This window comes from Mastomys coucha, unplaced genomic scaffold (genome assembly GCF_008632895.1).
Source record: "Mastomys coucha isolate ucsf_1 unplaced genomic scaffold, UCSF_Mcou_1 pScaffold20, whole genome shotgun sequence".
Taxonomy (NCBI): domain Eukaryota; kingdom Metazoa; phylum Chordata; class Mammalia; order Rodentia; family Muridae; genus Mastomys; species Mastomys coucha.
Window position 1 is genome coordinate 51177937 of NW_022196903.1, and position 26500 is coordinate 51204436.

Genomic DNA, 26500 nt, shown 5'->3' on the forward strand with positions numbered 1-26500 from the left:
CTCTCAGGAGATAGCTATATTTAGGCTGGCTTCCCCTTCCTTCAGTCCCTGCTCCATAGTTAATCTCTACAGATGGGGACAATAGAGACTCACAGCCAAATATTATGCAGAGAGTGAGAGACCTTGAGGAACTCAGCCCTAAATGGGATGTCTCCATCAAATCCCTTCTCTTGGGGTACAGGGAACCAAGCTGAAGAGGAGGAAGGAAGAGTGTGAGAGCCAGAGGGGATGAAGAACACCAAGAAAACAAGAAACTCCAAACCAAAGCTCATACAAACTCACAGGGACTAAGGCAGCACGCATTTTCCTTGCACAGGCCTGCCCCAGGTTCTCTGTGTCTATATTATGGCTTACAGTGTTTTTATGGGACACCTGAATGTGAGAACAGGTCTCTGATGCTTGGGCCTTCTCTTGGGCTCTTCTCCTTTTGTTTGTCTTGTCCAACCCCAATGTGATAGCTTTTTTTTTTTGTTTTTTTGTTTTTGTTTTTGTTTTTGTTGTTGTTGTTTTTTTCAAGACAGGGTTTCTCTGTGTAGCCTTGGCTGTCCTGGAACTCACTCTGTAGACCAGGCTGACCTCGAACTCAGAAATCTACCTGCCTCTGCCTCCCAAGTGCTGGGATTAAAGGCATGCGCCAGCACTGCCCAGTGATAGCTTTTATTTTATCATATTATATTTTATTTTGCTGTATTTAAAAGATAACTTGTAACAAAAAAACAAAGGGAAACACAAACAAGGAGAGGCAGAGTCATTCACATTTAGAATTCACTGTCAGAGAAGATTAGCTATGGCCACCTTCACAGACTCATTACAGAATACATGGAAAACTTCCAACACTCAAAATATCTCCAAGCTGAAAATCATTTAAATAAAATCTGAAGCTGTTTAATTGTAGTTTACTATGGAAGACCATAAAATATTATCTTAGAAAGAAATATTCACTTGACAACTGAGTCAGACCAATTTTTCACAGATGTAGAAAAACAAATGAGAAGGGGAGAAGGCATTTGTGAGGCAAATTTGTTTTTGTTCAAGTGCAGCTGACATGCAAAAGTTATTTTAAGTTAACAAATGGTAGCACGGGCTGGAGAGATGGCACAGTGGTTAAGAGCACTGACTATTTTTTCCAAAGGTCCTGAGTTCAATTCCCAGCAACCACATGGTGGCTCACGACCATCTATAATGGAATCTGATGCCCTCTTCTTGTCTGTCTGAATATAGTTACAGTGTACCCATACACAAAATAAATAAATCTAAAAAAAAGTTTAAAAAAAGGTAGCTCTTATTATTACATCATAATCAAATCACACTGGCCCACGGTGTGAGTCCTTTCTCTGCCACAATCTTCTAGGAAATTCTAGCCAAGACTTCACGATGTTCTTTGGCTTGTCTAATCACCTTCTGTCTGGGACTTGTGTGAGTGACATCAACCACAGAGTACACAGAGATACTACTAAATACAGAGACTCTTGCAAACACATATAAGACTAAAATGATGTCTCCACGAGGTTGGTTTACTTCCATCTGCAATCGGACTCCTTTATATTCTTAGGGTGAATTTATTAGTATAGATACTACAGTTCTATGGTAAGGAAGCTGGTGAGACACTGATAATCTTCACAGACCCACATGTTCCAGTGGTGGCATGGATACAGAGAAGTTATTTGTTGGGTCTTAAGATCTAGCATCATCCCAAGGCTTCTTGACTAGCAGGCTGTAAACTTTATGGTCTGTTTTCTTTTCCTTTTTCCTTAATTAATTAATTTACTCCCATTATACCCCAACCACAGCCCCCTCCCTCTTCTCCCTGAGTCCCTGCCTCACCTACTCCCTCCCTCATTCCCCCTTTCCCTTATTCTTTGAGAAGGGAAGCCCTCCCATGGGTACCAACCCACCCAGTACTAGATACATCCTCTCCCATTGAGGCCAGACAAGGTATCCCAGCTAGCGGAGAGGGACCCAAAGGGTGGTAACAGAGTCAGAGAAAGTCCCTGCTTTAATTGTTAGGGGACTCACATGAAGACCAAGCTGTTCATGTGCTACATATATGTGAGGTCCTAGGCCCAGCCCACGCATGCTCTTTGGTTGGTGGTTCAGTCTCTATGAGCCCCCATGGGCCCAGGTTAGTTGACTTTGTAGGTCTTGTGGTGCCTTTGATCCCTCTGGCTCCCTTGATCTTTCCTTCTACTCTTCCACAAGACTTCTGAGTTCTGCCTAATGTTTGGCTGTGGGTCTCTGCATCTGGTTTTATCAGCTGCTAGATGAATCCTCTCAGTGGACAGTTATGCTAGGTTCATGTTTCCAAGCATAGCAGAGTATCATTAATAGTGTCAGGGGTTGGCTCTGTTCCATGGGATATGTAGCAAGTTGAGCCAGTCATTGGTTACATGACTCATTAAGAAAATAACCAATGAAAAGCAGCTGAAGAGTTAGGGTATGGCAGAGTCCTTGGGATCTGTAAATTGTACTTCTCACATACAATCTGGGGTTTCTCACACTGGATGTCTAAACAGTCATAAAAATGCACTTGTGTCTTTATTCATCTTGCTTTAACTTGCATAAGTAATGATCCTATAAATTCGTTAGTGGAAATTTTACTAGGCTACTTGTCCCTTAACTTACTCGGAACTGCTGACTTACACAGGAAAGAAAGAGGTGGAGGAGAGAGGATGGTTATATGAAATGAGATAAGAGATAGAAATCTAACCTGCCAATATAAGTATGTATATTATCTGCCAATTACACTCCATACAGAAACAAGGAGGGCACTGAGGACATGCCTAAGAGTTCATAAGGTGTTCTTACAGCAGCTTCCTAAGTATACTAGCTGATAGAAAATTCAATCAATATTAAAAATCTAAAATTGAGGAAAATGTGTCAATTGAGGTAAATGTGATACATAATAAAAGTGCAAAGCTTATTTTTAAAACAGAAATAAATGTTAAAGCTAAAAATGAAAACAAGTATTTAAAAATAATGTGCTGGGCTGGAAAGTTGGCTCAGGAGTCGAAAGCACTTGCTTCTCTTACAAAGGACCATGAGTTGTTCTATAACTAACCCTAACTCCAGTTTGAAGGCACCTGGGCTTCTCTTCTGATCTTTGAGGGCTGCAAGCATACATATGGTGCACATACATGTATACGGGCAAAACACTTATGTATAAAAGTAAATCTAAAAATTTAAAAAAAAAAAAAAAAAAAGCAAAGCTAAGCTGGATGGCAAACAACACAGTTCTAATCCAAGCTGAGAACGTCATAGTGTTCAACAAAAGCCAAGTGCCGACAAGCAAGCAAAAATAAATTTTTCAGTAACTACAGAGATTCTCACTGTATATCATATGTGATATGTTATGTTTATTGAGACTGACTGTCCAATATAGAAACTTAAAGCAAGTTTGTAGGAGGGTAGATGTAGGTGGTATAATATTGACTCAGCCAAGTCAATGAGACATGATAGACTGGGGCTGGGTAGAAAGTGCAGGATACTTTACAACTAAAATATTTTCCTTAATATGTAAATATTATGATGACTCAACAATAACAATGTGGATATCCAATGGAGAGAAATAGACAGTTTCACTACTCTTGCACCTGAGAGACAAAATTTAGCTTTAAGAAAAATCCAGAGAGGAATTTGGTTTCAGAAGATTTTAAAGTTCTTGTGTCTTTTGACAGGAGAACCCCATGAAGTCTTTGAAAGTTTCATATTTATAACATTATATGCAACAATGCCCTGGAACCCTCACACTCAGAAATGAAGGGATAGCTCCATGATTGTGTCCCAAACAGCACTACATCTGAATATCCAGCTTCAGCATAAAATGCCCAAGGTGGGGAAAACCAGTGGAATAGAAATAGCATTTCTTTATAATATGTATTTGTGGGGGAAAGTTTTCTATGTGTATACACAGCTGAGGAAAACTAGATTGGTTCAGAGAAACTGCAAGAGTTCCTGACATTTGGGTGGGTTAGAATGATTTTATTCTCTTCCTCATAGATATTTTAAATAGTCCAGCATTTGTAGACTAACATACTCCATTAGTAGAAAATGAATGTGTAAAAAGTATTAAATATTGGATAGAAATTAATAAATATAGACTATATTGATCAACTGTTACACCCAAAAATTTTAGGGTGGAAATGATACTTGACTCAGAAGATTATTCAAAACATTAATTCTTTCCTAACAAATGAGGAATCTGCTCTACATATCTTTGTAATTCAGGTTGAATCACATCACCTAAACTTCATCCTGTTTCCTAACAACACGTGAAGGTCCATGGAAGGCAGCTTGTCTCAAAATCAGAGTCCTTCAGGATTTAAAAAAAAAAATGGTCAATGAGGGAAACAGTTGGGGATCACTTACTCAGACTGACCACTACCAATGTAAGCGCAAACCGAAATTCTTCACATCAGCCAATGAACAGTACATACAGTTGAGGGATTAAAGCGTCAGCTGAGTTGAGTTGTGTTTTAACCCTGCCTCACATGCCGACCCTCCTCTGTAATGTATGTAACTAGCAACTCCCTCTTAACAAACACAAACTAGGCCAGATTTGCTCCTGAGTGCTCTCTGTACATTGTTCTTCAGTTCTTAATGCTAACTCTGAGATGTTATTTGGAATGACCACATCTAGAATAGAGTCTCAAAGAACCGCACATTCTCCATTTCTCTGCTAACTAAATGTGGCCCCCATAACTAAGCTACATGCCCCTAAATATCTATAACCTAGGGGCTGGACCATGTTCCTTTTGCATGTGTATAATATATTCTTTTTTTGTATGTGTGTGTGTATCTGTGTGTTTTTAATATATGCATCTTTTCCTCAAGTACTACGTACCCCCACCCCAAGACAGGGTCTCTCACTGACCTACATACAGGTCTTCATCTGGGCTAGGCTGGCTGGGTAGGGAGCCCAAGTGAGCAGTCTCTGCTTCTCATCACTGACATTACAAACACATACCACCATGAAGGCTTCCTTAAGTGTATTACTATGTTGGTATCTTCTTTACCCCTCCTGTTCCTATTTCTAATATCCTCAAGCAAATCCCAGTGTCCTTCAAATTCTACCTACTGGATATCTTGCCAAAGGCCCCAAGCAGGGTTAGGGACAAGTCCTTTCATGCTGCTTAAAATAGTTTCTGTACCTTTACCTGCAAAGCTCGTGCATTATAAAACGATGGGGTGTTTATCTGTCCTTGTGAAAGGACCACTTATTCTTTGGAAAAGAAGCCATCTAATGTTTCCCCAGGTGATTAGTTCAGAAGGTAATTTCAGTAACCAAGATAATTGCAAACAAATGATTTTGAATGACCTCCTTAAATTGTGTGTTGTCAGAAATTGGATGTTCAGGTGTAATGATCATGGGAGAATGTTTTTCCAATGGTGCAGTAGCCTGCCAACACAGAGGATTTAAATGCTTGAAGCTTTTGAATAGACCCTCAGTGCTTACAATTAAAATATAGAACAGGTGTTGGCTCTCTCCATAGCTCAGGGTACAACATCTGTCACCAAAAGATAATGTTCTAGTTGTGCCCCAAGAACACTATAAATCTAAACTCCTTGCCTTACCTGAATTATTTTTTCAGGATTTTTTTGATGGCAAGTCAGTGTCTGGCCTTTGAAATAGTCCAGCTACTGGATACTTCTATCTATCCAGTGTGGGGACTGCAGAATCTACAACTCTAATGCTAGGACTTAGAGTTGTCCCCTAGCTTTTATTCATCAAAACCTCAATTCTTGGATTTAAATGTTGATTGGGAGTGGGAGCTCTGGGATGTAACAAGGAATGGGCCAGATCTGGAGGGTAGGGACTCCACAATGATGTTAGTGGGATTATGAGAATAGAGATTCAAATTTGCACACTGGCTCTGACTCTTCATGTAACGCCATCTGCCACGAAGCAAGCAGGCTAGATACCAACACCATTTTCTTGATTCTTTGTAAAATTAGTGAGTATCAAATATTTTGTTATAGCAACAGAATATATCCCAAATCATTTACCATCCTACTTAATTTCCACATGTGCTGACACAGGCAGAGTAACAGTGCAGGTGTTGTTTGAGGACAAAGTCTCAAGAATCTTGGGTGCTCTGAGGGTTTGGGGCTCAGAATGTTGATACGTACAAGGTCTTCATTCTTATTCATCCTTCGTATCAAACTCTAACATAAGAGCCCCTTCCTCTGGACCAAGATATAGGGATATCCATAATATCCTTTGCCACTGGACATGGAATCTAGAAAGTGGATGGCAAAAAACAAGTGACAGGAGACACTGACTGCTATTGAAGGCTCAGCTCTGCAAAGTCCACTACTATCACCCCCATCTGTGAACATCAAGAACCAATTCACATCTTTGAGTCTCCCTGAGAGCTTGCATCATAGATTCCTATTATTCAGGCTTGTGCTCCCTGTACGCATGTACCTCTCCACTTAAACAGTGTGATCATGTTGCATGTGCCAATCATGCTCAGTAATAAAAAGAAACATGTGAATATAGGAACTAAAGCCCCCAAAGCATGAATTTCTATATTTTTCTGTGCATGATAGCAAGAGTCACAACTTTCTGGTCTGAACATTGCTAAGATTTTCTTCAGGAAATTTCAGTTTACTTACAAATTATTATCATCTCCCCCAAAAACCAAACAACAAAAAGAAAATAAAGCAAAAAACCCATCAGTCAGTTCCATGGTTGGAGCAATGAGTAGAGGAAAACCATTCATAGGACAGGAAGCTCCTGGAAGAAGACTAAAGCTGCTCATACCCTAACACAGCAGACAGTAGCTATTGACCAGGCTTTACCAAGGTAGAGGGCAGAAAGGCTTTACAGTTGTGGCAGCTAACATGAAATGTAAAACAAGCTAGCCCAGCAGAGACCAAGAAGTACTAACCAGTCCCTGTAGAACTCCACACTGGACAAAGAAGTTTAGGTGTGTTGCAGAAAGGGAGAAGTGGCTTGGAGGCCAGGCATATCCTGCCATGCACTCAATTCTCAAGAGAATGAGAAATATCACATGGCCATATCCAGTATTCAGCATCCAGTCCCTGGAGCAATGTGCCATGCTTAAAAGACCCATAAATCATAGAAGGCAGCCACTTGCTTGGCAAGTGAGCACTGAGTTTGCCTGGATTAGTGTAGAAGATTCTTCCTGAAGAGAACATTACCTTTGGGTACCTTGGCTCGCCATCGCTCCCGATTGATCTGCACCACCTCAGTCCAAGTGGCTTTAAAACTCTTATAGTCAACAGGGATGACAGAATTGTTGATGGGAGCACTTCCTTCTGACCCAGAACTCTTGACACCGGATCGCTTTGCATCTGATGAGTTGATGTTGTTCAAACTGGAGAACAAAGGAAGTCATACCAAAGATGAGTGTTAGTGTCAGTGTGTGCAGCATGCAAGCCTGCAAGCAGTGAGAGAGGCCAGAGAATGCTGAATGAAATTTGCTGAGTTATCATCATGAAACTCCCTGGGGTTTGTGGAAATTCTGTTTCACATATAATATGAATATGAAATTTGGAGCTTTAGCAGGAAAAACCACAACACTGCATGTTCATGTGTCACAGTATTCCTTACTTCCTTCTATGCTGCATGGGCATTTTTTCTCATAACTAGGGTCTGCTAGCATTCATTTGATCTGTTTTGTTTTTTGAAATGGAAAAAAATTAATCTTGGAGTTCTCTTTGATTCAGGATGCATCAATCTGCTATCATACTGACCACTTTTCTAAGCTAGTCAGCAAACCTGTACTTGTTCTCCAGTTTACCCTCCTCCTGGACTCAAGATCCCTATAATGTTATTGTTATTACATTTTATCTATCATATCTATCTATCCATCCATCTATCCATCCATCCATCCATCCATCCATCTATCTATTTATCTATCTATCTATCTATCTATCTATCTATCTATCTATCTATCTATCTATCCATCCATCCATCCATCCATCCAGCTATCTATCTATCTATCTATCTATCTATCTATCTATCTATCTATCTATCTGCACATGCCAGGCCACACATGTTGAAGTTAGAGAACAATATTCAGGAAGTATCATCTTTGATCATGTGGGTCCTGGGGATCAAACTTGGATCATCAGGCTTGATGACAAGTCCCTTACCTACTGAGTCATTTCATTGGCCTTTAAAATTCCTCCAATCTCAATTCCCTAAGCTTACAAAAAGTGATGATTATCCTATGCTTCTTAGGGATGGCAGATGATCAGACCTTGCCAAAGATCTGATTTTAAATGAATTCTACGTTGTGCTTTAAACATGGGACATATTGGAAATATCAAGAAAGTAGTATTCTGATGAAGTATTGTATATTCCTAAGTAGCTATACAAGTTACTACCAAGTATCAGACACAGTGAATGATAATGAAAAATTACTGGCATTCATTTTATCCAGTGCTTGAAGAGCTAAGAAAGTATGTGAATTTATCAGGGGCTTCTGTCCTCGTTTTTAGCATCTTCAATGTAGATTCATTATAGGTTCATTCATCTTAAGCATCCTTAGTTAGTTTAATTGCTTATCCAGCAACTATATAATTGTTACCAAATGAAACTTTATAAATTAAGCATCTATAAAGACAAGTCTTTTATTAATTTATGGTAAGCATCTCCACACAAACCATATAAAGATATGTAATAAACTTAGGTGTTGGACTATTACAGTCAGAGGTACACTTTGTTGAAGGAATATTAAAAATCCTTCCTGTCCTCCTCCTTTCCAATGCATTTACAGCTTGGCACCTGCAGGGTTGTAATACTACTTGAAAAGTCAATACTCTGACCTGTTTTGGGGTCAGTCTAGAGAATACAGATAATATCATCTCAAATCCTCTGAAAGAAAAGGAGGAAGACATGTCCCCTGTTAGAAGTAAAAGAGGTTCAGCTCATTGTGATACCACACACACCCCCAACAAGAAATTTCCATCCCGACCAGGTTTCAAACTTTCCCTACTGACCTTGATCGCCTCTGGCCTATCCCACCAGTCTGGGAGCTCTCGTCAATTAATGGACTCACAATCTTCTCCGTCATATCCGTGAGCACAGTGAAGGTGGGCTCCACAATGAAGTCAATAAAACCTACAGAGAAGCAGCAGTGACTCAGATAACAACATGCTAACAGGGACCAGCCCAGGCTGCCCACAAGAAACCAATTAGTCTTTCCTTCAAACAAACAAAAACGCTACCAAGCAAACAAAACACCACATCTACACAGGAGCTCCAAACCAGCCAAGAGCTAGTTGGTCTCATTCTCACTGAATGTCATGAGGCAGTTTCATTTCCCCTATATAATTTCCTCAGGACTTTTCAATAAGTGATTCAATTTAATGCTTAAAAATACAACTTAACACCTGCTATGTAATAAGCACTGTGATGTGTTTTGTAAAGGGTTGAAGATGAATAATTCAATTGAGCAGCCCTCAGGGAACTTATAGGTAAGATTTAGTGGGCACAAAAATGACCCCTAGAGTTTCTGCAGGGCCAAAGGAGAAGCCTAGAAGAAGCCTCCTAGGAAAGAAACAGAAGAAAATGGAGAGGAGACATTTTGCTCCCAAAGAGACCAGTGAACAGTTGTATGGAGGTTACAGTGTTTGAGCTGAGGGCTGAATGATGGGTGGCGAGAGAGCTGTGGCTATTCACTCTGGGTAAAGGGAGTTTGTGTGCAAGAGTTGTGTGAGAAATGACTTTGGATTTGCGGGTGGGAGGAAGAGGGTTGGAGAGGCCAGTTACCCATAGTTTAGGGAAGGAAGCTCCTGGGGTTTAGAATCGGAGGAGTACTGGGCTGGCCTGAAGAAGTCCGTGCATCTTTGTGATGGTGTATTTAAGTTTTCTTTGCTATGGTTCGTGCAACAAGAGACACAGAGAGGCAGTGAGTAGTAAAGATTGAGGCAGGAAACTCTTGTTAGCAGTGATTGCACCAGCTTAAACAGAAGGCAAGAAACGGAACCAGAGCTGTTGTAACCTGGGTACCAAAGGTACACATGGCACAGCACAATGGGCAGGGTGGCTCTAGAGGGATTCTTCAGGAGGCTCCACCAGCAAGGCAGAAGAGATGAGAGGAAGACAGAGGATAGACTGTATGATGCGGACTTTGAGATACAGGAGGCAGGACCAGATGGGAAGAGTTAGAAGAAAAGGGTTAAATACCGGGTTAGGGTCATTAATGAAATGATACCTTTTAAGATGGCCATGCTGAGGAGTGAGTAAAAGCTGGCATACAGTGATTATCTTAATAACACCCCCCCCCCCCACACACACACACATACCAAAAACAGGAAACTAGATGAGCATTTGTGACTCACTGGGTGAAAGTAAACACACACTGGCACTAACTCACCACAGCCACGTGTAAGGAAGGAAATTAAATACCAATCAAGGGGGGCACTGCCCACTCCTCTGAGTGGGTGTCTGGAAATGCAGAAATGACTATTTAGTTTTTACAGTTACTAAGGAGATAGTGCTACTGGTGCTGGTGATACTCAGCAGAGAAGAATGTGAAACATCCGGTAATGTAACCCACAAAAGAAGAACTGTTCATCTGATCAAGTAACACTGTTAACAAAATGGGTTTTGCGGTTCACTACAATTTAATTGTGAGTTCAAGCTGCAGCGTTTGATGATACACAGAATTCTTTGGATATGCCCTTGTTTCCTACAGGAAAGTATAAGGATGTGCTATTCTTGTAAAATCCTTGACTGATTCTCTCTATAATGTCTCTCTCTGTATCGAATTCCCTACCCACTGTCCCTGCCATACTAGACCTACTGAGAATTCCCTGACTGTGTTGAACAGCTTTAATCTCTCTGCTTTCTCCCATCTCCCATCTGTAGTGTCATTTTATCCACCACTAAACCACTGCCAACATGCACCAATATCTGTTACAACCTACCTAGACACTGCTTGAATACTTCCTCAGATATAGCTCAAATATGACTCCTTACTAATTCTATGTGGATCACCTATGTCTAAAGGCTTGTAAACTGTCTTTGTATTCCATTGTAAAATGTTAAGAATTCAACCTTAACACCCATAATGCTGTAAACACATTTTGTTTTTCTAATATCCCACCCTCTGTCTAATAATGGTTTAATAATATCTTTGATAGCAAGTTCCATATATAATTTGATTCTTGTTTTGTTTTGTTTTTACCCTATAACATCCATTATAATCTTAACAGTGCCCAGTACCTAACAGGAACTTAAGACATATCATGATGAAACAAATAAAACAGTAAATAGTCACATAAAGTTGAAGCAGAGGCCAGGCATGGTGGCACACATGTTCATTCTTAGCACCTGGGATCTAAAGACAGGAAGGTCAGGAAGCCATGATCCTTACAGTCAGTTCATGCTCAGCCTGAGCTCAAGGCTACACTTAGCTAAATGGCCTTTTTATGCCTAGCCTGGAATACATGAGATCCTATCTCTGACCCAAAATATATAAGTATAAAAATCAGCAATTCCTTATTAAAGTGATTTATTTTTGTGTGATGAGTAGAGTTCACTCATGCCATTTACTTTATGTGTGACACTGGTTCCCTCTCCCACAGCTGAGAGTTTTTGTAATGCATGTATTATAGTGATTCTTTTTCTCTTTTTTTTTCTTTCCTTTCCTTTCCTTTCCTTTCCTTCCCTTCCCTTTCCATTCACTCCTTCCTTCCTTCCTTCCTTCCTTCCTTCCTTCCTTCCTTCCTTTCCTTTCTCTGTATGGAATAAAAGGAGTGAAGAAACCGAGACAATTTGAAAGCGTCCCCCTTGGCAGGAGGGCAGTCCTGAGTGTGGACAGAAGAAGCACCATGGTGAGATTACTTCCCATCCTGAAGCACAGCGATAGCTTAAGCACAACAGGCTTCCTAACTACGGTATGCATGGCCATTTCCTTGGGATGTTGAAGCTCCCTTTCCTTTGGGTAGAAATTATGGAGACCTCAGGGTGTCTCTGTGCAATCTCTTTCAGAACCAGCCACAGCCCAGACAGAAAGACAGCGCTCCACTCTCTCAGAGGCTGGCCCACAGTGAGCCAAAGCCTCAGCTGGGATCTCCAAGCCACTACATATATGTATCATCTGATGCCCCTTCCAATCAGCTGGCGAATACCTACCCACTTGTGACTGGGCAACCATGGTTGACTTTCTGTCACACAGAGGAGAAAATGGCAGCCCCAGCTCTGCTTCTCTGTCACCCTAGAAAAACAGAAGGTCACGGTAAACAAAAGAACAGTGTGCTGAGCTGCTCGGATTCTATTTACAACCCCAGCTACTGCTTAGGCCACTTATTTTTATCTTAATGATTACTATTACATTGTGTAATAAGTCCTGGGGGGCCTGCTTCTCTAAACAAAAGACACCAAGTAGTGGTGGCTTCCGGAGAACAATCATTCCCTCTGAATGCAAGAGCTCATGCTGTCTCAAAGAAAGTTTCACTGGGCAGCAATAGGTTCCCCAGGGAAAACTAGGCAGCAGTCCATGTGTCCTGTGGCCTGGAGCCAACGTCACAGTCAGAATGGCCGTGTTCCCACCAGTTTTCCTGTAGCTACCTGTGGCCTTCTTTTAGCCACTGAACCCCCAGTGGTGAGCAGTGTCCAACAGGAAAATCAAACTTACTGATGTGGCTTTGTCCCCTAACATAACCTAAAGCCACACACAATGGGAGTAAGTGCTTCTGTATTTGCAGTCCTAATGCTTGGTCTGTGATGAAAAGTAGACTAGAAAGAGCCAGTTATTAGACAATAACACAGGGTAATTGTTTGGCCAAAATAGTCTCCAGGCACTAAAAAGCACCACTCTTATACAAGCACTATGGGATAAGTACTATGGGATGTCTAACTGTTGATAGAGGTGGCTTTTAAAAACATGAGGCAGAAGTTCAATCTTTGTCATGTCCAGAGGAAGGAGAAGAATATATCTCATATCTCATGTCCATCTTTGTGTGTGTGTGTGTGTGTGTGTGTGTGTGTGTGTGTGTGTGTGTGTGTGTTTGTAGGAAGAAACTTGCTCAGGATAATGGCTACCAGTCCGTGCTTGATTCTTTCTTGTTGCTGTGAGTATATGGTCCTAAGAAGGTCCCTGACCTTTGCTATTTCACAAATTTCCATCTGTTAAATGTGGGATAATAGTCCCAATCTAAAGGGTTTATCATGAAGGCAAATGACAAAGATACATATAAGCCAATAAAAAGTACTACTTAAAGAATTTCTCTTGACACAGAGGTAGCCATATTTGAAGTCAGGCTTTGAGAAACATGGAGAGAATTTGTACAGCACACTGTAATTGTAATGAACATTACCAATAAACTAGTAGCACTCAAAAACTTAAATAGCTTGCAGCCAAGACTGTCTCAACACTTGGATGCTTATTTCTAAGTAATGTCACCAAGGAGTCAGATAAGGATTCTAGCAGAAGAAAGAGGTAGATTTCTAAGAGGAGGCTTTGTATTTATCAGGGGTATCATATACTATGAGGGCCTAATATCTACATAGAGCCAAGAATCAAATGACACAAAATCAGCATTTATGGAACAAAAGTTCTAATGCATAGAAAGAAATGAAAAGAGAAACAACTGTCAGCCCAATGAGGCTCACATAATTAAGAATTATGTATAAAATCTAAGATATTAAACACAATGAAGAAGGCAGACCGCTATGACTGAATGTAGAATGTGTTGATGACCTGGTCCCCGGCTGGTACAAGGGATTCAGGCCTGATGAGTTCATAGCTGATGGGCTTGGAGGGAGTGGGTTACCAGGGGCTCATCTTTAAAGGGTATACCTTTGGTTTTCAGAGCTTCCTACTTTGGCTCTCTTGGCTTCCTGGTCACCAGAAGGAGAGCAGTATTCTTTTACCCTGACGATCTACCTTGAGGTTTCTGCCTTGTGAGAAACCTAAACACAACGGAGCTGACTAATTATGTACTGAAACGTCTGCAACCATGAGCCCACATAAACCTTCCCTCTTTGAAGTTCATGTTCCTAGATGTTTTGCCACAGTAACAGAAGGTTAACTGTCACACAGACACATCTGACAGTTTTTTGGTTGAAAGTAAGATGCAAGCATTTTTCATGATCCACAGACATTCACAAAGATACTACATTAATTTAATTTAGGCTCCAAACAATAACAAATTATTGTAAAATATTTCTTCACAAAAGTGAAGAAATATATTATTGACAATATAGAAAGGTTTGGAAAATATTCTACTTGAAGTAGCTCTTGGTTTAAAGAAAAATCAAAACCCGTTTGAAAGAGCAGCTATTAACAATGGCTTTGGAGCACACTGTCAGAAGCAGTGAGCTTCCCAGGAGTAAACAAACACTTTTCAGCTTCTGTTTTTCTAAACAAGTGAAAGGAAAGCAAATGAAATGAGTTTCATCCTCAGAGAGTTAGAAAAATAAAAGTAAATGAAATGAATAGTGGTGAAAACTGTGATTAAAGTATCAATAAAGAAAAGACAATTGGAAAATTAACAACACAATCCTGTAGGGGAAAAAGGAAAAGTTGAACAATATATATGACAGAAAACAAACTAACCAATGAAGAAACACCCACATACAGAAGAAATGAAAAGAACAGGATGAGCTGTCTCAAAAATGTAAAGCTACACAGCAGTACAAAGGAAATGGACCTTGAAGGTTTTCAGAACAGAAGGATTTACCAAGGCAAACATACTTTTTATAAGCCAGGTGCATCTGGCTTATAGGCTGTGCATATAGGCTGATGCAGCCTAATGGGGTTCCTAGGTTCCAAAGCCATGATCTAAATAAATCCCTAATCTTTATAAATTATCCTTCCTCAGGTATGGTATTATAGCAGTAGATAATGAATTAAGGCTCAGGGAAGGAATCCATCCTTTATTACTTGAGGGGACAATGGTGAGATGTGATACTAAGTACAGATTTATGGGGTTAGGGTCCTCAAAACCCATGCTGTGTCTTCCCCTTTGTGAATGAACAAGAATTCACTAACTTCATTTACTAATATGAACTAACAGTGACTGAAGTCTGTAATCTACATTTCGTGGACTGACCCAGGGTCTCATGTCTTAAGGCAGGTATCTGTGTAGCAACTCTTCTCAAGGAGAGGCCAGTGTCTGCGTCAGACTGGAGAACTAACCTATGCCTGAAGACCTCTGTCTTGGTGCTATGCATTTGTTTTAGTTCTTGTAAGTGTTGTATGTACACATTTGCATTTGTCTTAAAGCAACACATGCTCATTAAAGACTATCTGCTCTAAAAATAACATGACTCTGGATTGAAGGTGCAGCTACATTTAAATGTACTTGAACAATAATTCCTAGTGATTTCTTGACTCTAACTTGTCACAACTTTGTTTTGAAACATTGTACCATGGCTCATCCATCAAGAGAGACAACTAACCCCTCCCCTGGGAAAAAAAAAAGACATGAGCCAAAATAACCTTTTTGGCCCTTTTTAGGCCAAAAATGGGGGAGGGGGAGATTAAATGATACTTAGTCAAGAGACTACTACCAGGAAATACTTTTCTTCATCTAAGCAGAAAGGCCTAAGACAGAATGCATTTCATGATGTCTTGAGAATCAGAATTTAGATAAAATTCAAATATTACATATACAGAAATAAAACAACTGTGAGAAGGAAGGCTCCCCCAACCCCCAAATGATGATGTCCTCTATGGTCCTTGCTAGAGAGGTGCCAAAATATTTGATTCCCAAAGTATCCAATACCAGCCATGAGGAGCAGCAAGAGAGACAAGGTACCTGTCTAAAGAACTCCTCCAGGAGAGACATGGTCCAGCGGTGGTGCAGGTCCCATGCTTTCGCAGGATGACTGATGTCTGCTGTGTGCAGCATGAGGGATAAGGCCTTCGGCTTTTCAATTCTGCAACCCCAACACAGGCATGTACATGGTGACCACACACTTCAAACACTGGAGTTCAAACATCTCTAAAATTCCCCATTTGCCCTCATCAAACTCAATTTTCACTGAGTTGAGGAAACAATTATTTGCTTCCAAGATCTGCCACCATGTTAGTGAATGAACATTTCAGCATTGACTGAATAAGGAAGGCACTTCTCATTTAACCAATTTATAAAATGCCTGCATTTTTCAACCAGACAAGGGAAATCTAAATGATACTTTCTTTAGTTATTGCTACATTTAGCAGACCTTTGATCATTTAATTACTAACAGGGAAATGATGCTAATTGGGGCAAACTGGTACCAGGTCTTATATTTATTCTCATAAGCCTGTAACTAATTGGGAGGTGCTATACGATGTTCAAGCTCTTTGTTCCAGACATGACCACTTTCTGAGATAACCCAACCATCATCCTGAAGGTGATATGGTTTCTACCTATGAAATGTACAGATTTGAGTTCAAAGCCCTATGAGAACATGATGTCACAGACAACTCACGCTTCTGGTTGCTGCAGGGCTGTCTTCATGGCTTTGATTTGCTGGAAATGACAGGACATATCTGTGGCCATTACCATCTCAATGACCAAAGTTCGAAACTCCCTGTTTGGGAACACCGGTGGAGAAAAGGCATGAAAGTAAAGAAAAGGAAACTCCAAGTTATTTTTTGCAACATCTGGTCACAATCAGTTAAGTGTTTCAGACATTTCAAATTTAATATCAGTCTTTGCAGTAGTAAGGACTAAAGAATAATTTATTAAGAATATGATATTCTGGTGAGATGGCTCAGCGGGTAAGAGCACCAACTGCTCTTCCAAAGATCATGAGTTCAATTTCCAGCAACCACATGGTGGCTCACAACCACCTGTAGTGAGATCTGATGTCCTCTTCTGGTGTGTCTGAACACAACTACAGTGTACTTATTTATAATAATTAATAAATCTTAAAAAAAAGAATATGATATAGGGGGCTGGAGAAATGGCTCAGAGGTTAAGAGCACTGACTGTTCTTCCAAAGGTCCTGAGTTCAATTTCCAGCAACCACATGGTGGCTACAACCATCTATGATGGGATCTGATGCCCTCTTCTGGTGTTTCTGAACACATCAACAGTGTACTCATATAAATTAAAAAAACAAAACAAAACAAAACAAAGAATATGATACAAGGGGATAGAGATCTTGCTCATTGTTTAAGCACATTTAGTATTCTTGCAGAGGTTCTGAGTTCAGTTTGATTTTAAGTACCCACATCAGTTAGATCACCTTCTTGTGTATTTCCTCTCAGGTGTACATTTGTGTGCACATACACACATACATACACACACACAATTTATAAATAAAATAAATGTTTACAACAGAATATGATCCATCTGTCATTTGGAGAATTAACCTACAGGGAAATTTACAGTGGTGCTGAAATCTGAATTAAAGTGTTTGCTTCTCAGATGGGCATCCATTTAGCAGTTGATGGGTATTTGGTTTGTTCTACACTAGTTTAGAGTGAGTACAGCAAATTGTCTGAGTATCTGTTGCTTGTCTCTATAAGGACATAGCCACAGTGCTTTAGAGCAGATATCCAGAAGTACAATGGCTGCTGTGTTGGGCTCCTGAGCATTTAACTGTATAAAAATCTGCCAACCCTTTGCAAAATGACTGTTTAACATCACGTTTGACAAGTGTGTTAAAGTTCTAGTTTTTTCCCTTGCCTTCTGTTAGCTTTTAACTCTAGCCTTCTACTGTGAATGCCTTGGTGATGTTAATTTGCATTTTCTGGCCAAATACTATCAGGGAATATCTCTCATGTACTTTTACCACTTGAATATCAATTTTTAGGAAGCTGTGTTTCAATTATTTTACTTTTAAAATTAGGGTTTTATTTAATAATTCTTATTCCTGAATTGTCACGGTGCATTATTCTTCTGGATACAAATCAAAGTAGAATATGCACGGTATCCATACTTTTCCGGTTTCTTAGCTTACATCAGTTCCAAAAAGTTTAATTACATCAATTCCAAACAGTTTAATTTTCATTAAGTTAAATGTATTATTTTTTAAAAATGCTTCTCACCTTTGGTGTTCTAAAAAGACCCCGTGTCCTGAAGTTATTGCTATGCCTTGCTATAATATTCTTGCCACTGTTAATATTGTGCTGGGAACAAACCCAGGATGCCTATCACTGAGCTGCATTCTGAACCAAGGAGCCATTTCACATTTGATGTTCTACTCTTCAGTCTAAAACTTTCCCAGTTGAGCTATTTCAGCCTGCCTAGATTTTGTGTTCTGTTTTATGAGAAAGTTTGAGTTGATTTTTGAGTATGGTTTGAGGTAAGAGTCAAAGTTACTGTTTTCCACAAATACCCACTTGTCTTAACACCATTTGCTGAAAATCCTTTCCTTTCGCCATTGAATTGACTCAACACCTTTGTGAAGAATCAAGTGTTGAAGAATCTAGAGAGGTTTCTCAGTGATGCAGTACCTGCCAGACAGGCTTGAGGACCTGTGTGCTGGGTGTAACAAGACATGTTTGTAACCTAGCCCGGAGGGAAGAGGGATCTGGACAAGAGGATCCCCAAGGATGCCTGTCCAAATAGTACTACTAAGTGACCTCCACAGGTTCAAGGAAAGACGTTTAAAAAAAAAAGCTGGAGCACTATAGAGCTCCGTACAGGAGAACATCTAACATTGACCTCTGACCTTCACACTAAATGACTTTTAATTGGTATACAAAGTGATAGCTTTCAGTATGGCCCTGTGTTCATGAGTATCACTACTCTTAGATTATACCCTCCATCTCGTTCCTCACCCCTTCTCTCTTGAAAGAGACATCATTCTACCTTTATGTCATCTGTGTGCTTATTTAATCTAGATTCTGCAGACAAGAGAAAAGTCCAATACTTACTTTTCTGAGTTTGGTTTATTGGATATAACATGATGTTCGTAAGTTTACCTATTTTTCTATGGATGGCATAAATTCACTCTTCTTTGTGGCTAAATAAAACTCCACCATAGGGGCTGGCAAGATGGCTTAGTGGCTGAATGCACTTGCCACCCAGTCACCTGAGTTTGATTGGCATGGTGGAAGGAGAGAACATGGTGTGCTGTGGTACACATGCATTCAGCACCCGCCCCCCACCAAGATGGCTGTCCAGGATGAATCATAGCTTGACTCTTGTGAACATGGTCACAGAAAGATTACTGTGCAGGTGTCTAAGTGCTACTCTCATGTATTTCTTTAAGGGTACATTCAGGAGTAAGAGATGGATCATATATTTGTTCTGTTTTTAGTTTTCCTAGACGTTTCCACACTGACTTCAGTGTGGAAACCCTTTATCTCCTGACCCGTGCAAGAATTTTAAATGTAATTTCCTAATGACTAGCTGCTAGTCTATTAGTTTTTACATTAGCTTCATCTTTAGTAGCCTTATACAATTCATTAACAGTTTTAGTAGCTGAATTAATAGTCTTAAGATTTTAGGTACAGTCAGATTTCATTTGTTAACAGAAACACTTTATATAATTTAATATAAGATTAGGCATCCTAATCTTGTTCCCAGTCTTCAGTGGGAAGTGTTCAGCATCTCACCATGAAAATTGATGTTAGCTTTACACAGCTGCCCTGTATCTATCTGGAGATGTCATATGTTCTCTTTTGTTTCTCAGCCCTGGAATTAACTTACATAGTTATGAAAGTTGAAAAGATCAAGGTCATCAGGGACAGTCAACTGAAGACCTTTAGGGCCAATGATATACTCCAGTCAAAAGCCAACAGACTCAAGATTTAGGAAGGGGGTTTCAATTTGAGCCCAGGAGAATCAGATTTGATCTTATCTGGGGAAGAGTGAGCCCTTATTACATTTAGTATAACCATTGGCTCCTTGGATGGGCCCTTCTTCTATTAGGAATGACAGTCTGCTTTATTGACTCTACTCATTTATAAGTTAGCTTCAACTAAAAACAGACTTATAGAAAGACCTATAATACTAGAATACTTTTCAAAGAAATATTAAGGATCAGTGTGCCCTAGTTGAGTTGATGCAAAATTAGCCACACTACCCAAATCAGGCTCTAGACTCAGTCAAGTTAGATGCTTATCAATTTTGTTTCTCTTTTCAAATAACTAGGTATTAGCAATGTTAACTTGTTCTGTTGGTTGTAATTTTATGGGTTTCTTTAGTGAGATGGTTACTTCTGCCCTCATGTCTACCATGAATTTACTATTCTTATTTTAGCTTTCCATGATTACTATGTTTATATAAAGATTTTCCAATAAGATGCTCTGATATCTCAAATACAAGATGCTTTATATGTCTCCTTAATATTTCATTTTCTTTGAGATAACAGTGGCAAGAGGCACAGATATAGATGGTGAGTATACAAATAGACTTCACTAAACTATTTTCAAGGGACTAATTTGACTGTGTTTACATTAATTCACCCATGTGGTTTTAATCACTTGGTTTTATAATGTATTAATCAGAGACCATATTCAAATGATTTAAGCTAATCCTATTATTTGTGGTCTGATTATCTATACACAATCACCAATAATGCAGGGCTAGAAACAAACAAGGCTGCCTGTGTTTGCGTGCGGATGTGCTTCAAGGTAAACAGGCCTGTCTTATTCCAGGCTGCAGAAGTCAGCTGCTCTGACCCAAGTGGAGACAGAAAAGACAAAGGAAGCTGAAGATCACGCCAGAAAGGAAACTGAATATCACTTATTGGCTTCGGACAGAATTGTATCCAAAGAAAAGAAGAAGATATAAAAACAAAACTAAAGAGAGAAGTGGTACATCTACTCTTTATAAAGATGTGAAAGGCCAAGTTAGCAAGCTTTGGGGCACTTACTGTGAGAGAGCAGTACAACCTTGGGGTGAGGTTTCCTTCTTCAGCAGCAGCACACCCTGTCTATACCCCACCCCCAGCCCCCAGGGGTTTCCAGGTCTGCCATCTCATATTACCTCCAGTCATCCTTTGAGAGGTTGACTAGAATATTCATCTCTTCATCTTCCTGCAGAAGGCGGTAGGCTGCACTCAAGTGGTGGTTCTCCAGTACAGACCTGTCATTGTACAGGATAGCTGGATCCGACCTGAACACCAAGACACAGACTCCTTCAGCATGGGACATAGCTGGGGTCCCTTTGGCTTACATTGACACGTTATGCTGGGCTGTCTATCTTTCCTGTGTTTAGAAATGATCTTGTCCCTATGCCATTTGGGTCACCAAAAGCTCAAACTAACATCACACATTATCAGTAGGTACAGGTAAGGCACTTTACTATCAATATGTGGATGTGCCATGTGTGACGCCCAGCCTGAGCATGCTGAAACCTGTTTTATAGCCAGACCTCAATTACTTGCACCAGTCACAAAAGTGACTTCTGAAAATGTCAGTGTGTTAAACTTCTTTAAGGTTTTTAGAATAGCTTTAATCTTTAAATTTGCATTTAATTCACTGAATCCCCTGGTGAATTTATTTTAGTTGTAATTCTCTAAGTACATATCATCTGTTCACTATCTGCATGCTACCTCCGTAACTTGATCTTAAATTGTTTTTCCACAGACATGTCAGAGATGAATAGTTGAAAGCTAAGAATATAATTTTTATATATATTCAATGGTTATTCTGTAGTGGAGTGTTACTAAAACCCAGGATTGTACATCATTTTAGTATCTCCAGTTTAATGAAAACTTGGATTGTCAGAGTTCATTTTTTCTCAGAGAGGGCACCATGCCGACAAATAAGAAGTGTCTTCTTAGAGTCCCAGAACTAACAAGTCACAGGACTGTAATGAAAGTAACAGTCCTTCTGACAAGACTGATACTCCTGAAGGTAAGGTCTACCTACTGTTAACCAAATCTTGGGCTAAGTCTAGTTACCTTCAAAGTCCTAGGCTTAACATTTTTGTTTATCAACTGTCTGGCCCACAGTTTTCTAAACAGGGATTGCTTGTGCTCAAGTGAACTGGACAAAGCTTTGCTGATGACCAGTGTGCCAATGTTTTAATTTCATTCCAAAGTTAGATATTGGAACATGTCTACCTTGTGGCATTAGACTCCTATTTACCTCCTATGATTTTCTGGCTTTCCAGTGGGTTGACTGGATTTGTTCTTGGTCTTCAAGCAATCTCCTGGCAATTGCCCTATCAATGCGTCTTTCTTAGGCAGGTGTGAGTCACTGTGGTCTCTGTTCTCCAAGTGAAGTTTCACCCCAGTCTTCTGGGGACCTGCCTAAATGTAAAGACCTTGGAACAGGTGTCAAAAATATGCTTCCAGCAGCCAAAGATCACTCTCCTTGGGGGAGAAGCAGCAGGGACTAAAGAGAGTGACTTATGGCCTTTACTTTACTTCCACTCCCTCTTCTGACCACAGCACAGAAAATATTATCTTCTGTATGCCACAGGGAAGGGAAGAGATGAATATACAGAGCAGAGACTAGTATCTCAACCAGAAGCTCAGAGACCTGAGAGTAAGGAGGCACCAGTGTTGTTAGCATAACAGCTCTCCAATGATTATCTGAGCTTAGTGACATCATTTGCATGATACCTGGGGCTTTATGCACCTGTACCACACCTATTAGAAAGAGGGTAGGCACAGAACATACATAAATAATGAGTAAACATTACCATAGTGAAGAAAGGAGGATCTACTTTAGATATGAATAAAATATGAGAAATAGCAGGCAGGTGGGTTTTTTTTTTTTTTTTTTAAATGCTGTGTATTTAAGGAAGCTGCGCAGGCTCGTATCTTGTTTGTAAATTAATCTTTTCTAAATTCAAGATAGAGCAACCACATAAAAGGAAAACGACAGGCACCTACCTCACTGACATCTAAAATTATATCGCTGCCCCCTCCTACCTATTTTACAAACATTTCAACCCTCACCGAGTCTGAATGTGGAAATTGTTGGTAGTTCCAGTATGTTCATAGTCATGGATGGCAGCTGAGAAGATTATTGCAAAGATCTCCAGCTCTGTCAGCCAGTTCTGAAAGGGAGATTCACATCAATCAGATCATCTCTGTTCTTCAGAGCCTTTCAGCACACGTACAACCCACCCACACTTCTGCCTTCCAGTCTGCAACTGCTTGCTATCACTAATCAACTTTTCTTACAGATAGAACTAATGTGGGCTTTTCCTCATGGAGGAGCCTGTGAACTTGTGGTGTGAATACAACATGTGAGACTGAAAGAACCATTTCTCTGATGAGACATTCCAGAAAGGCAGTGACAGTCAACATGAAGAACCTTTAAAAGTCTTTTTGTTGTTGTTGTTTTGTTTTTTTGTTTTTCAAGACAGGGTTCTCTGTGTAGCCCTGGCTGTCCTGGAGCTCACTTTGTAGACCAGGCTGGCCTCGAACTCAGAAGTCTGCCTGCCTCTGCCTCCCAAGTGCTGGGATTAAAGGAGTGCGCCGCCACCACTGCCCGGCTTTTTTTTTTTTTTTTTTAATATAAAAGGAACTTTATTGTGGGAAGGGAGGGGAGCAGGGACCTGGAAAAGGGGTAGAGTCAGAAAAAGGAGGGAAAGAGACAGAGAAGGACAGAAAGGGAGAAAAAAAGAGAGGCCGGCCGAGAACTCGAAGGAAGAAGAAAAAGAGCAGGGGCTGGGGTAGCAAGCAATCCTCTTATCCCTTTTTTTTTATTTATTATTATACACTGTATATTATTATTGTACACTGTAGCTGTCTTCAGCCGTGCCAGAAGAGGGCATCAGATCTCATTATGCGTGATTGTGAGCCACCATGTGGTTGCTGGGATTTGAACTCACGACCTTTGGAAGAGCAGTCAGTGCTCTTACCTGCTGAGCCATCTCGCCAGCCCCTAAAAGTCTTTATCACATATTCCTCCAACTTTAAAATAAAATTCATATTTCTCTTTCCTTTCCTCTTCCTTACCCTCCCCTTCCCCTGAGAAAAATTCAACACAATGCCCTCTCTTTTCTACACAGACATCATTAAAATTTTTAACACAATAGCAAGCACTAAGAGTAAAAAAGAAAAAGCCCTAATGTCTGACCATGGGAGAAACATCCTCTACAAGGTGGGTAGACACAGGCTTATGGATAAGACTGTTCTCCCTTGTGTAAACTGATGTTCTCAACGCATGATTCCACTCAAACCCCTGGCTCAACAGTTTGTGAAGTCTGCTCAAAAGTAACAGAATTAGCAACATCTGGGAACTTTTACAAATATAAGCAAATTCTCTGGTTCTACTCATCCAAGTAGATTAGAATCTATAAATTATGGCTCAGCAATTTTTACCCTATCAAGTCTTCCAGGTAATCTTGATGCACACAGGGGCTTAAGAACCACTCTGTTCTTGGAAGTTCCCTTAACTGAGTCCCACTGAATGGACACCATGACTTGCAGATGTATCCTTTGTGCCCTGTGTCCCCCTTGCTGGCATCCCAGCATAGGCAGAATAACCCTCAGGTCTCATAAGCCAACCAGTCATATTCTCTGCTTAATTATGTCACTGGTTAAATTGATGTTGACCAGATTCAGCATGGCTATTCCAAGCCCTCTTGATTAATTTCATTTATTATAATTTCTTAATCAGATGTGATATATACCAATTAAATATGAACACTAACATACGAAGTTGGCATTTATATAGGACTCAAGTTGAATATGGTATATAGTTACTGACACCATGGCTGTCAAAACAAATGTGACAACTGTGAATCCACATAGAGATATGAAAATTTATCATCCCCACTCAGTTTGTGTCCTGTGGTAGTTTGATTTGCACTCTTGATCTCCAGTTGGGGGCACTGTTGAGAAGGTTTTGGAGGAGTGGCCTTGTTAGAGGAAGTACATCAGTGGAGGTGAGCTTCAACAGTTTACAGACTTGCACCATTTCTGGCAGCTCTGAGGCTTTCTGCTGGGCCTCTGTTCTGCTCTCATGGATTCATCCCCCAGAACTGTAAGCCAAAATAAACTGGCTCTTCTTTAAGTGGACTCTGGGAGAGGTATTTTGTTAAAGAATCAGAAGAGTAACTAATGTACTTTAAGTATTTTTATGGTCCCACTTCACTTTAAACAAAAGGAAGTCAAGTTTTCAAAGGGCTGGTGGGAGACAAAGAGAGAACTTAGAAAAGAGAACACAATAAGTACATGAGGTATATGTAAGTGAGTTATGTTCATACAAAGAGGTTCATAATAATCATACATATTTTGTAGCTCTCCACTTTAAGTATTTCTTTCAAATAATTATTAATTTTGGTTGTTAACTAAGGAAATTACCAATAGTTATTGCAATCTATAAAAAAATGACTTTACTAAGGTAAACAATAAGGGGTGGAGGACAGTTAGTTTTTAAAAAATATTTCTAGTAATTTGTAGCATGAAATTCTAAAAAACTTATTGTTTAAATACTCAAAAATTTCCTTGAAAATTATAAACCAAGGTTCAAGGAATGAAAAGAAAACAAAAAGAAAGAAGGAAAGAAAGAAAGAGAGACAGAGACAGAGACAGAGAAAATGTATTGAAATGAGATGTAAAAGCTCTGCAGATACACAGATAACATATGCTGCCAAGCCTAAGGACAGAAGTTCAGTCTCTGAGACCCACAAGGACTAGTTATCCACTGCCTTTCACACAGTACACACAGTGGCAGATGCCCTGTCCAACTAAATAAATAAGTAACTGAATGGAATAAGTAAGATATTGCAGAAAAAATGAAAACTGCCTTTCTACAGATAGCAAGGACCCTGTCACCTTCTCACTGTAAGGCTCACAGTGCCATAGAACCTATCTTGGGTGCTTTTTAAAATACTATTTTTATTATTTGAAAATTTCATTTATACAATGTATTTTGATTATATACACCTACTACTACTTTCCATCATTTCCCCTTAGGACTTCTACTTTGTCTTTCCCCTGCTATTATGTCCTTATCTTTCAAAAATTATTTAATTTTACTATATGTATACAGTTGCTTTCCCTGCATGTGTGTCTATGCAGCACATGCATGTTCTACCTGCAGAAGCAAGAAGAGGCCATCAGATTGGCTGAAACTGGAGTTACAGAGACTGTGAGCCATCATACAGATGCTGGGAATAACCTGGTCCTCTGGAAGGGTAGCCCATGCTCTTTACCACCTAGCCATCTCTCAGGCCCCATCTCCTCTTTTGAAATGTAGAAACTCATGTATCTTTCACATATCCATGAAGAAACTAGCTGGGCAGCACTGTACAGATTGAGAAAATGAGGCCAGCAGATCCACTGAAAGTCACATAGTTGGTCATGTGACAAGCCATACAATGTGTCTTCAGAACTTTCACCTATAATCTTTAGGTTAAATTTCCTTTGTTTATATTCTATATTCTTCTAATTTTGTATAAATTTATGTACATTTAATATCACACACCTCTTTTTGATATTGTCCATAGATATTACATTTCTTTTTTTCTTTCTTTCTCTTTCTAGATTAAGGGTCTCACACCATAGCTCAAAACTCACTATGTCATCTAGTCTGGCTCTGAACTCAGAGAAATCTTTCTTTCTCCTGAGTGCTAGAATTATGGGCTTATACATCTGCACTTCTCCACACTGATGCCTTTCTTCCCTAACATCCCATTGTCATGTATCTGCTTTTGAGCTATT

At 39.8% G+C, this 26500-nt stretch overlaps 1 protein-coding gene and 1 long non-coding RNA gene across 9 annotated transcripts in view; one reads left to right on the forward strand and one right to left on the reverse strand.

Annotated features, from left to right (window-relative positions):
- The window catches only part of Pde1c (phosphodiesterase 1C), a 454206-nt gene that overhangs the window by 59483 nt on the left and 368223 nt on the right, over positions 1 to 26500 (reverse strand). For all 8 annotated transcript variants that reach the window (XM_031382002.1, XM_031382005.1, XM_031382004.1 and 5 more), the window contains 7 exons: positions 22781 to 22881; positions 20857 to 20985; positions 16400 to 16501; positions 15742 to 15862; positions 12113 to 12194; positions 8971 to 9091; positions 7165 to 7340 (listed from right to left, as the gene is read on the reverse strand). In XM_031382002.1, the coding sequence (XP_031237862.1) occupies positions 7165 to 7340; positions 8971 to 9091; positions 12113 to 12194; positions 15742 to 15862; positions 16400 to 16501; positions 20857 to 20985; positions 22781 to 22881 (832 nt within the window). The remainder of the gene's footprint in view (positions 1 to 7164; positions 7341 to 8970; positions 9092 to 12112; positions 12195 to 15741; positions 15863 to 16399; positions 16502 to 20856; positions 20986 to 22780; positions 22882 to 26500) is intronic.
- On the forward strand, positions 1382 to 12195 carry LOC116098972. The gene is made up of 3 exons (XR_004122026.1): positions 1382 to 1508; positions 11732 to 11874; positions 11969 to 12195. It is a non-coding gene; the product is annotated as an uncharacterized LOC116098972 (long non-coding RNA).